The following is a 12,383-nucleotide window of genomic DNA, read 5'->3' as shown; positions in this document are numbered from 1 at the left end:
CTGAGCGAAACCCTAGGAGCTTTTGCTCCCATACGCCCATGGCCTGCTCTTGCCAGCAGCCACCAACCGGAGCCCCCTTATTCTCCATAGGATAACACTGGGTATCAACACTCTGCACCCGGCCACCCGAGCGCCGCTGAGGGTGCAACAACAGTGCATCACTGACCATGGGAGACCCCTGAGTCTAACCCCAGAACCCTAACTCAAAAGACCTATTACTTACCTCGAAACTGATAACCTGTTTTTCCTCCTAGAAGAACATAGAAACTTTTTGGGAGAAAAAGTGTCAAAGTGTCGACTTTTGAAAACTAAGAATATTCCTTACAAATCACACAAAACGCAATTTCTCAACTGTTTTCAGGAAATGTCCAAGTGCTGAATCTAGGTAGCCAGCACTGAGTAAGAAAACTAACGATAAAGTAACTTACCTGCAAATTTAATTTCCTTCCGTAGGATAACGTTGGTGATTTCATGTGAAAAAGTTCCCAAGTGTCAACTTTTGAAATGCAAGTATATTCTTTAAAAATTGTACAACTAAAACGCATTTACTCAACGAAATTTTGGAAATGCCCGTTGCTGAATCTAGGATCCAGCACTGTGTTAATAAAAGTAATCCGAAAAGTAATTTAATTGCATTTTACTGAAAATACCTATTGATTCCTATGTACGGAGTCTACTAAGTTTGCGCATTGCATTGCAACCCCTGTAAACTCGAATTGATACAAAGACCGAAGTTTAACCTCTACCAAACCTCCGGAAACCCTTGACTCTATACCTCACTTTGGTGCAGTATATATACAGCCAGTTTCTTACAGAAGGTGCTGGCCTTCTCCACCCAGCTCAATATGGCTTCAGAGCCACCTACAGTACGGAGTCAGCCTTGGTGGAGGTAGCAGAGGCAATTCGGGAATGCCTGGATTTGGGGGGTAGGACCACACATTTTGCTGGACCTCTCTGCAGCATTTGATACTGTTCCCCTACTCCCTGCTGCTCACGCGTTTGGCAGACTTGGGAATCACTGGTGAGGCCCCGAGTTGGCTTAAATCCATTCTAGAAGGGCATACTCAGCAGGTATGGCTTTCCCCTCTCTCCTCAGCAACTCAGGAGGTGTCTACAGGCGAGCCTCAGGGGTCATCCCCGAGTCCCTTTCTTTTCAATCTTTACGTCACCCCCTTGATATATTTGACAGACGATTTAGGAGCCAAAATCATAGCATATGCTGATTATACCCAGTTCCTGTTTACCTTAGGTAAATCGAAGTGCTGTCAGCTGTTTTCCATTGGCTGACCTAAAGCCCAAATCAAGTGCAATGAGGACAAGTTAGGAATCCTCCTTTATGGGTCCTCCTCCCTCCCCTCCAACCCCCCCCCCCTCCAGTTCAGGGAGTCCTTGTGAGTTTCCCTCCTCAGCTTCAACTGGGCTTTCAGCAAAAAATCTAGGAGTCTGGTTTCCCCACCCGGATAAAGAAGTTAGTTGGGAATTGTTTTGGCATACTTAAAACTCTGAGGAAATGCTTCCCACTTCTTCCCAGAACTTTACTATTCCTATGAGAGCAAGAGTTAGTTAGCATTTGCGCTTACTTACTCAACGAGTGAAGTTTAAAGCTTTGACTCTGGTGCACTGGGCTCTTTACGCTGGTGGTTCCCCTTATTTACGCAAGAGGAACAAGTTACTTACCTTCGGTAACGATATATCTGTAAGAAACATTAGTTAGTGTTAGATTCCTTACCTTAGAATATCCCCAGGCGTCAGTCTGGATCCGGAAACTTTTGCGTAGCAGTACCCCTGCGCGTCGGTAGGAGTCGTCTGCAGGCGTCCCCTGCGGCTCCGCGTCCGTCGTTGGCGCCGTGCGCCGTGATGACGTCGCTGGAGTATATAGACGCCGCCTCCGCGCGCTGACGTCAGTTCTTTGTACACAGCTTTTCCGTGCCAGAAGACGCAGAGCCATGAGAGAACCAACACTGGTGCCAAGTAAAACTAGGGCCCTGAAAGGGATGTCCTTAACCCTAGGTATCAGTTCGCAGAACGGGGAGGATGGGTGGGTTCGGTAAGGAATCTAACACTAACTAATGTTTCTTACAGATATATCGTTACCGAAGGTAAGTAACTTGTTCATCTGAAAGAAACACGTTAGTGTTAGATTCCTTACCTTAGAATACATACCCCAGCAATACCAACCCCGGTGGTGGGTCTGCGAACCAATACAATACTACACCAGAAAGTCCTGGAGGACAGAACGGCCAAAGAAGCCATCCCTCCGGACTTGACTGTCCAGGCAGTAGTGCCTCGCAAAGGTGTGCAGTGAGGCCCACGTAGCCGCTTGGCAAATGTCCTGCAAGGGGACTCCCCGGCCCAGGGCAGTGGTAGCCGCCGTGGCCCGAGTGGAATGGGCCCTCAGCCCAACAGGAGGCTCCTTCCGAGCCAAAGAGTAGCACGCTTTGATGCAGAGGACGACCCATCGAGAGATGGTTCGTTTACAGACCGCCCGTCCCTTCTTCGCACCCACGTAGCCAACAAACAGTTGGTCATCCACCCGGAACTGGCGTGTGCGATCCATGTAAAATGAAAGCGCACGTTTTGGGTCCAGACGATGGAGCCGCTCTTCATCCTTTGAAGGATGCGGAGGCGGGAAGAAGGAAGGGAGGGTGATGGACTGCCCAATGTGAAAGGCCGAAACAACCTTGGGCAGGAAAGAAGGTCTAGTCCTCAGAACCACCTTATCAGGATGAATGGACAGGAAAGGAGGTTGGACAGAAAGAGCCTGGAGCTCACTCACTCTCCTGGCAGAGGTGATGGCAACCAGGAAAGCCGTCTTTAAAGTCAGGAGACGGAGAGGACAAGAATGAAGGGGCTCAAAGGGAGCACACATTAGAAAGGTCAGAACCAGGTTCAAATCCCACTGAGGCATCACAAACGGAACAGGTGGAAACATGTGAGTGATGCCTTTCAAGAATCGAGTTACAATCGGGGATTTGAACAAAGAAGGTTGATCAGGAAGCCTCAAAAAGGCTGAAAGGGCAGAAAGGTAGCCCTTGATAGTGCCCAGAGCAGAGCCCTGCTGGGCAAGAGAAAGAAGAAACAGAAGAACCTCAGAAAGAGGGGCAGAAAGAGGATCCACAGCCTTTGCTGTGCACCATGCCACAAATCTGTTCCACCGACAGGCGTATACCGACTTAGTGGAGGGACGCCTGGCTGCCAGAATAACATCACAGACTTCAGGAGGCAAGTCAAAAGGCCTCAACTGCCGCCGCTCAATCTCCAAGCATGGAGGTGGAGACTGGACAGGTTCGGGTGGAGGACCGTCCCCTGCTGCTGCGACAGAAGGTCCTCCTGAAGGGGCAGGCGGATCGGGGGACCGACTGACATGCTGAGTAGCTCGGGATACCAATACCTTCGAGCCCAGTCCGGAGCCACAAGGATAACTTGGGCCCGGTCGCGCCTGATCTTCTTCAGCACTCTGGGCAGAAGTGGTATAGGCGGAAAGGCGTATAACAGACCGCAACTCCACTCGCGCCGAAAGGCGTCGCCGTGCGAGTGCCGTCTTGGAAACTCCAACGCGCAGAACTGATGACATTGCGCGTTCTCTTCTGTGGCGAATAGATCTAACCAAGGCTCTCCCCATTGCAGAAAGATGCCTTGCGCCACGTCCGAGTTCAGACGCCATTCGTGATCCATCGAGCACCGACGGCTGAGTTCGTCCGCCCTGGCGTTCAGAGAACCTGCCAGGTGTTGAACCGTCAGAGTCACGCCCTGACGTTCCAGCCATTGCCAGAGGCGCAGAGCCTCCTGGCAAAGGGTCCACGACCCCACTCCGCCCTGTTTGTTGCAGTACCACATGGCGGTGGTGTTGTCGGTGAACACCTGCACTACACTCCCGTTGACAAAGGGGAGGAATGCCTTCAGTGCCAGACGAATCGCCCGCAGCTCCAACAGGTTGATATGGAGCCGGGACTCCACCGGAGACCAGATGCCTCTGATCTCTGCCTCTCCCAAGTGGCCACCCCAGCCCTGGAGGGACGCGTCCGTCACGACAACGTGCTCCGGTTGGGGAAGGGAGAGGGACCTGCCCCTGACCCAATCGCGGTCCGTAAGCCACCACTGCAGTTGTCTCGCAGTGCCCTCCGAGATCAAGACGTGGTCGGACAAGTTGCCCTGATGCTGGGCCCACTGAAACTTCAGGTCCCACTGCAGAGCCCGCATCCGCCACCGGGCGTGATGCACCAGAAGGATGCAGGAAGCCATCAGTCCCAGCAGCCGCAGCGTCAACCTGACCGAAACTCGGGATAGCGGCTGGAAGATGGGAATCAAAGCCTGAATATCCCGAACCCGCCGTTCCGGAGGATAAACCCGAAACTGCGCCGAGTCCAGAACCGCTCCGATGAAAAGGAGCTTTTGAGAGGGACACAGGTGTGATTTCGGCACATTGATGGAGAACCCCAGGTCGTGCAAGAGGTCTGCCGTCATCTGAAGGTGGTGAACGACTGTCTGGGGCGAGCCCGCCTTCAACAACCAGTCGTCTAGGTAGGGGAAGACTGAAATCCCTAACCTGCGCAGATGGGCTGCGACCACCGCCATCACCTTTGTGAACACCCGTGGGGCGCTGGTAAGGCCGAAGGGGAGCACGATAAACTGAAAGTGCTCCAGGCCTACCGTGAACCGCAGGTAACGCCGGTGGGCCGGCAGGACGGGGATGTGAAAATAGGCGTCCTGCAAGTCCAACGCTACCATCCAGTCTTGTGGGTCTAGAGCAGCCAAGACCTGAGCTAACGTCAACATCTTGAACTTCTCCTTCCGGAGGAAGCCGTTGACGTTCCTTAGATCCAAGATAGGACGTAGGCCCCTCTTGTCCTTCTTGGGTACCAGAAAGTAGTGGGAATAACAACCACGCCCTACTTCTGGCCCAGGAACGCGCTCGATGGCCCCCTTGGCCAAGAGGGCCGTAACTTCCTCCTGCAGAAGTGTCAAGTGGTCCCCCGACACACGGTGCTTCTGCGGTGGCATGGCTGGAGGAGAGGTCTCGAAGGGGAGGGAGTAGCCCCTTCGGACAATTTGCAGCACCCACCTGTCCGAAGTGATCGTGCGCCAGTGAGCGTGGTGATGGCGAACCCTGCCACCCACTGGCGTCACATGGGGCCGAAAGCACGGACTAGGAGGATTTTGGGGTAGATGCTGCGGGGGAGGGTGTGGTCTGACCCCGCCGTTGTCCCCGACCGCCACCACAGCGGTTTCCACGGCCGCCACCGCGTTGAAAGGATTGTTGCGGCGCGTGGCTGGCAGCACGTGTGGGGGCGCCCCTTCCTTGGCCACGAAAGGGGCGAAACGAACCCGGTTGCTGACGCTGGGTCGAGAGACCCAAGGACTTGGCCGTGACCCTGGAGTCCTTGAAGCGTTCCAGCGCGTGGTCCGCCTTGTCACCGAACAGGTGACAGCCATCAAACGGCATGTCCATCAATGTACTCTGGACATCTGCCGAAAAATTGGCGGATCTCAGCCAGGCGTGGCGACGAATCGCTACCGTCGTTGACATAGCTCTGCCTAGCGAGTCGGTCGTATCAAGACCACACCGTATCGAATACTTCGCTGCATCTCGGCCCTCAGCCACAGCCTGACCGAGCTTTGCCCGCACCTCCATGGGGCATTCTGGCAGCAGTTCCGCGACCGTATCCCACACAGAGTGGGTGTAGCGGCCCAAGAGGCAGGCGGTGTTGCAAGACCGCAGGCCCAAACTAATGGACGAGAAGACCTTATTGCCAAATTGGTCATACCTCTTGGATTCCCGGTCGGGCGGGGCCGACGGGAATGCGGACTGGGAGGTCGAGGCCTGGATCACCAGACTCTCAGGAGTGGGGTGGGTAGACAGGAACTTGGGGTCGTCCGGACAAGGACGGTGGCGCCTGGCCACGTTCCGATCAACAGGCGAACCTGAAGCGGGCCTGGACCACGTGCCCAACAGAACGTCCGACAAGGCTTCATTAAACGGCAGCAGTGGCTCCTGTGGGCATGACTGCGGTTTGAAGACCTCGGAAAGGATGTTAGGCCTCACGGCCGCGACGGGGAGCTCAAGGTGTAAGGCCTTGGCAGCCCTCATCAGCACCACAGAATATGCAGCTCCCTCCACCGATGCCACGGTTGGAGGAGAGATCAGACCAGGGTTAGGAGAGTCGTCCAGACCACTGGCATCCCCCAAGTCACCTGTCCAGTCCGGGTCATACTGGCACTCGCGTGACAGAGGGTCCTCGGACCCCTCCCAACCTTCACCGAACTCTTCATCTTCTCCGTATTCGGAGTCAACGATGTAGACCGGCTCCTCGGGGTTCATGGGCCCCATCGGCGCCGGGACCGGCGTCGAGCGACGCCCGTCCGGCCCCGCGTCCGGCGTCGGCGAAGGTAAGGGGACGGCGCCGCCCGGAGCCGGCGCCGGAGCCCCAGTGCCGCCCGAAGCCGGCACCGAGGAACCGGCGTCGCGCGGAGGCGGAGCCGCGGGCAACCCCGATGGAATCGGCGCCGGGTTGGATGGGCGTCCATCCGGCGTCGACCCCGAAGGCCCTAGCGGCGCCGGGATCGGCGCCGCCGGCGGCGCCGGAATCGGAACATCCGACGGCGTCGAGGTAGGGTCAACAGAACCGCTAGGGCCCCCGGACGGGTTCACTGGGCCCGCAGGCGCCGTGGAACCTGCCGGAGGAGACAGGGCCCTCATGGCCATGAGGAACGCCTCTATCTCCTCAGGCGTCGCACCGTGCCCAGGGACCTGAGGGTATGGGGCAGGCCGCGCCGGCGACTCTCGCGGAGCCGCGGGGTTGGGGTCACCCGAACCCCCGGCCGCATCGCGCGAGCGTCGGGGGGAGTCGGGGGTACGATGACGACGCCCCGACTTCTTGTGTTTCTTACCTGACGAGGATGACGAGTGGTGTTGACTTCCGGAACGCTCGGCGCGGCCCCGCGACCGCTCCCTCGAACGCTCTCTCGACCTCCGGCCGGACCGGGACCGCTCCCGGTCCCGACGTGGGGCCGACACCCGGAGCTCCAGTAGCTTGCGGGACCGCTCCCGTCTAGCCTTGCTGGTGAGGGCCCGGCAGTCGACGCAGGAGTCCACGTCGTGGTCGGGGCCCAGACACCGGAGACAGAGGCGGTGATGGTCTGTGACCGACATCGTGCGCTCACAGTCATCACAGTGCTTGAACCCAGGCATCCTAACAGGCACAAAGTGATAATAATTCGAAAAAACTTGGTCAAAGACCGGAGTACTGCTCTTCAGATCTGCGTCCACTGGCGCGGAAAAAAGAAGAACTGACGTCAGCGCGCGGAGGCGGCGTCTATATACTCCAGCGACGTCATCACGGCGCACGACGCCAACGACGGACGCGGAGCCGCAGGGGACGCCTGCAGACGACGCCTACCGACGCGCAGGGGTACTGCTACGCAAAAGTTTCCGGATCCAGACTGACGCCTGGGGATATTCTAAGGTAAGGAATCTAACACTAACGTGTTTCTTTCAGATCTTTATGTTCTATTCCCCCGCCAGGCATCTCCGTTCTTCTAAGCTTCTGGCTCATATGCCCCCGATTTAAGCTCTCAAGGATGGGGGGCTGCTCGCTTGCTGTTAGAGCATCATCTGCCTGGAACTAACTTCCTTTTGCCCTTCGTAGCATTCAAGACCTTCGCCTTTTCAAGAAAAATCTGCAAACTCATTTGTTTGTGTAACCTCTCCATGCTCTTTCCTCTCTGGCTCGTGCCGGGACCCTCTTTGGAGTAGGTGAGCGCATTACAAGTTCATATAACATAACTGAAACAAGTTAATTGAACTTCCATGGCACAACCTGAAACAGCATAACATACTTTATTTTAGGATGAAGAAATGTAAAGCCTTCCCTGGACAGCCAAATACAAGTTTCAGAAGAAGAGTTACATTAATTTCTGAGATCTTTAGCTACTTTAAATGGTATATATAGGTGATACCTGGATGACGTCTGATTTAGTTGTTATGGATGTTTTCAGTAAGCTGTTCAGCCGCTGGACCTTCATTTCTTTTCCATCTGCCTCTTCCTGCTTTCCCAAGCAATCAAATTGTTCCTCCTTAGTGCTCTCCGCCAAAGCAGGGCGACAGGGTTCACACAACGATGCTTCAAACTTCTTCATGTACTTAAACAGCGTTCTAAACAATGCAGTAAAGAATAAATACAACATTTCATACACAAAGAGGGAGCCAAAAAACATTCCTTCAATTGCATAGCTGGAAAATTAAATGATCATGCACACTATGGGCCATATGTATCAAAAAAGTTTTGCGCTTCTCAAATTGCGATTCTTAGCGAATCGCAATTAGAGAATCGCAAAATGCAATGTATGTAGGATTTGCTCGAAATGTTGTGAATCCTACATATTCCTGATTTGCGAATCGCAAATTGAGTTTCGCAAATTAGGAACACCTTCCAATTTATTCCTATGGGCTAGGAGGCCCATAGGAATGCATGGGAAGACATTCTCAATTTGAAATTACCAATTAGAGAATCGCAAATTGAGAATGCAATTTCAAGGTTGCAAGGGTGCCAAAAGGACACCTTGTTGCACCCCTGAAATATGCATGCATGCACATTTTGCGCACATATATGCCCTAAGGGCATGTATGTGCGACATATGGCTCTTTTAAAAAATCAAAAAAGTGCTTTTTTAAAGAAAATCGCAAATTACCACCAACTTGAAGTTGGTGGTAATTTGGAATTCCTTAAGGCCAAATAGCAAATTTCTGGTGCTTCCAGAATTGCATCTAAGGAATCGCAATTTGCAATTTCTTAATTGCATTCACTAAATAGAGAATCGCAAATTTTGCAATTCTCTATTTTGCGGTGGCCTTTTGGGATGGATGACACATCCCAAAAGGCTTTTTCCAATTTGCAAACGGGCCGATTCTGAGAATTGGCCCGATTGCAAACGGGAAAAAGTCTTGATACACATGGCCCTTAATCTTGGTAGGCTTATGTCACATTCTTTCCACTGCTTTAAATACATATGGTCTACCCATCAAAGCAGTCACGATTTCCAGAGCATGATTGGCCATTCACAAAAGAAAATATGACCACATTTACCAGTCTTAAAAGATGTTCACTGGCTTCTCCTAGAAGCTAGAATCAAACTCAACCTCTTCTATTTAACAAAGCACTGTATCTAGACAGGCCTAGTTACACATTAGTTTTGCTCAAAATCTAAGGTGTCATAATAGAATACCATAGTAAAGAATCTCACTTTGGAAACGCTAAATTCCAACTAATGCAAGCTAAAGACAATCCTTCTCTGGACCAACACCAAGAATTTTGAATACCCACCCAATCCATACAAGAACAGTGCCTGATATCCTTTCCTTCCTCAAAAAAAGAAAACCTCTCTACTCACTACATACCTTAACTAACAACTTTCAGGACATATATAAGTCCACCTAAGGAAACACAAATTTCACAAAACGTTATACATATAGAAGTCAATTGTACACAGATTGGAAGGCTTTTGAGATGTAGTACATTGTACTAGCAGATGCTATAATAGTGATCTACTGAGGAAATATAAATTTTATGGTCAAGAAATGTTCCCTAACGTGTACCCCACCGTCTCCATGCACGAGTTTAAAGTGCATGTAACTTCCCTCCTGTGCCAGCTATGAAGACGCAAATACATTTGCGTCCAACGTTAACATGTCCTCTTTTAGACCCACCCTGAATGGGTCGGATATTCCGTTCCTAAATATGCCTTGCCACCGTCTTTGTATGGTGCACTTTCACGTATTCCTGGCTCTGTGCGAGCTAGGCCCTGTTTTCTGTCATCGAGCTTCTTTTCAAAAGCATCTCTGCCTCCTGAAACTGCAACGTGGGATGCCCCCACCCGTGAACTCTGTCCTACTCCCTGCGAGGCAAGCGGAGCCTGGCTCGGCCTGCCCGCCTGCCAAAGACAGTATTTTACCTTCATGCTATCAGTATAGCCAAGCTCAGCTTCCCGAAAACACATTCCAGTCCAGCAGAATAGATAAACAAATCCCCGGCTGCAGAGCAAAGGGCCCGGCCTCTCTGTCTCCATGCAAGTAATTCATAGCTCCCGCCATCATGGTAGGCCCATGACCCCCTCGCTCTACACACAGACACGTAAGCACATATGCACGCATTCATAGTCAGTATAGGATAGCCTCTGCCCAAGAGACCTTTCCCTCTAGATAATATGGTTCCCAAACATCAGATATCAGATATGATATAGGTACGAGTTGACCTGACATGCCAGACTTCTGTCTCTTTCCTCTAGTGTAAATGTCAAGTCCCCTGCACCCTCCAGCTTTACGTCAGTCACACGTCATGCAGCTGCGCGCGCATCCAGACTTCAGATTTCTGCTGACATTGCAAGATTCTGCTATGTACCCACCCACTTGTGACACTTTCATATGACGTCTTCTAGCACACACCTCTGTACACGCCCTAGTTCACGCCTTCTGATTACGTATTGCTAACACGTGTGTGTTCTTATCTTGTTTCTCTCAGCCGTTACGCCTTCTGCATTGATTTTCATTATGTGCATTAAGTATAAAAGTTATGTATTGTCAATAAAGTATGCTCTATCCCTTCCTGAACCCCAGTGGTGTCAGGAATCCGATATCCGGTTCTAGAACCATTCCTTTTGAAGGAATAAAACCCCTAAGAACTCTAACACCACGGACTCTGCGTCTTTCTTTCCGATTGAGTTATTTTATTTTAAGTACTTACCTGCATAGAAATTAGGACGGTAATTAAATATTTACCACACTACCACAAGGTCTCCTATCTCTACCTCCCACCTATCCCTCCGTTCTGAACTCCCGGACCAGCTGTTAGAATTCTGAATGAAGTTGTTATAAGCTTATCATGTACAATCAGGTAATGTTACAGGCAAAGCACTCTAATACCAACTGGTGAGTTGACACTAAAGAAAAACAATTTAAATACATTTATACCTGTGGGTCTTTTCCACGGACTGTTTTATTGACCAGAAACTGACATCATTCCACTTGGAGATTTTTACAAAATCCTGTAAAAGAATACAGTTCGGTAAATACTAAATTTAATTAGAAACTACATGATTTGATTGAAACACACTAATTACCCAATGAAAACTAAAAGAATAAGCTGTGGGTGGAACAAGAATATTTTTACATTGTCCTTTAATAGACCTGTCACTTGAAAGTACAGATCTGATGCTTTTAGGGCAACCTATAAGGAACCCCATTATTTGGTACAGCAATGCACACAACTTCCAATGAATAACTAATAATAATACAAAAGAGGGAAAACACATACACAGATAAGACTTCAGACCTTCTATTGGCAAAAACAAGTATAAAGGCTCGTACATGTGAACTAAAATCGCTGTCACCAGCTACCAATTACACACCGTCACTGAGGTTGGAGGTACACCCCTTTGATATTCTCAAGTACAAAGCATAGCTGTGCTGAAGATGCACAATGTTGAATGTTTAAGACCATCATTTGGGTTGCAGATTGTCGGGTTCATTGGTGAAAAAACCTCACAGGGTTATGCAGAAACACTTAACAGGCAGAATGTGTGTGTATACTTGTAAAGCGCACTATCACCTGACAGGCATCCTGGCGCTGTATACCGCTGTGGAACCCGTCCTGGCTTTCCCTGCGAGATGCTCCCTACTGGGCACCCCCAAGGTGAGGCCAGGCATCCCAGCGCTTTCGGGCCGTTGTGGAGATTAAGCAAGCTATTGCCCAGAGTTGCAGAGTGGGACCCATGATTAGAGTAGGCACCGAGGCGAGAATTATCGAGTCCGCGGACATTGAGCCCAAGACCCTGCCGCGTCGGGAATTGAACCCTGGTCCCGGGCCAGACCTCTGCATCAGGGTCTGCCGCTCTAATCATTGAGCCACACTTCTCCAGAGCGAAGAGCGGCAAATGTTTACAAACCCATGCACAGGATGTGTGTCCCAACAAACAGAACATTAGCAACTAACAGTGTAAAGCTGCACCAAGATTTAACAGAGATTAAATCAATAATAAAATCAGAACACGGAAGGATTAAAGGGAAAAGCTAATGTTCATTAACTACATTTCTCCAATGGCGTCACCTTTCACAATTTCACACGTATTTTAATAATTTATTTCAGATCATCCATGGTGATTTTTTTTAACTGATTTAGATGGATTAAAATAACATTATGTGATATAATAAAAACACAGTCAATTGATAGTACAATTATGCAAACAGTTTGCTTACTGGTTTATAAGCACAAGTTACTACTTGTGTAACGATATATCTGTAAGAGACATTAGTTAGTGATAGATTCCTTACCTTAGAATATCCCCAGGCGTCAGACTGGATCCGGAAACTTTTGCGTAGCAATACCCCTGCA

At 50.6% G+C, this 12,383-nt stretch overlaps 1 protein-coding gene across 1 annotated transcript in view; it reads right to left on the bottom strand.

Moving 5' to 3' along the window:
• Positions 1-12,383, bottom strand: part of MDN1 (midasin AAA ATPase 1) — a 2,142,100-nt gene that overhangs the window by 598,777 nt on the left and 1,530,940 nt on the right. Inside the window, exons 72-73 of the mRNA XM_086926648.1 lie at positions 10,964-11,037; positions 7,957-8,152 (exon numbers count right to left, since the gene is read on the bottom strand). Of these exons, the coding sequence (XP_086782774.1) occupies positions 7,957-8,152; positions 10,964-11,037 (270 nt within the window). The remainder of the gene's footprint in view (positions 1-7,956; positions 8,153-10,963; positions 11,038-12,383) is intronic.

The sequence above is a fragment of the Lissotriton vulgaris genome, chromosome 6 (genome assembly GCF_964263255.1).
Source record: "Lissotriton vulgaris chromosome 6, aLisVul1.2, whole genome shotgun sequence".
NCBI classification, from domain to species: Eukaryota; Metazoa; Chordata; class Amphibia; order Caudata; family Salamandridae; genus Lissotriton; species Lissotriton vulgaris.
The sequence above is the reverse complement of the archived record's forward strand: the minus strand, read 5'-3'. Positions and strand labels throughout refer to the sequence as shown.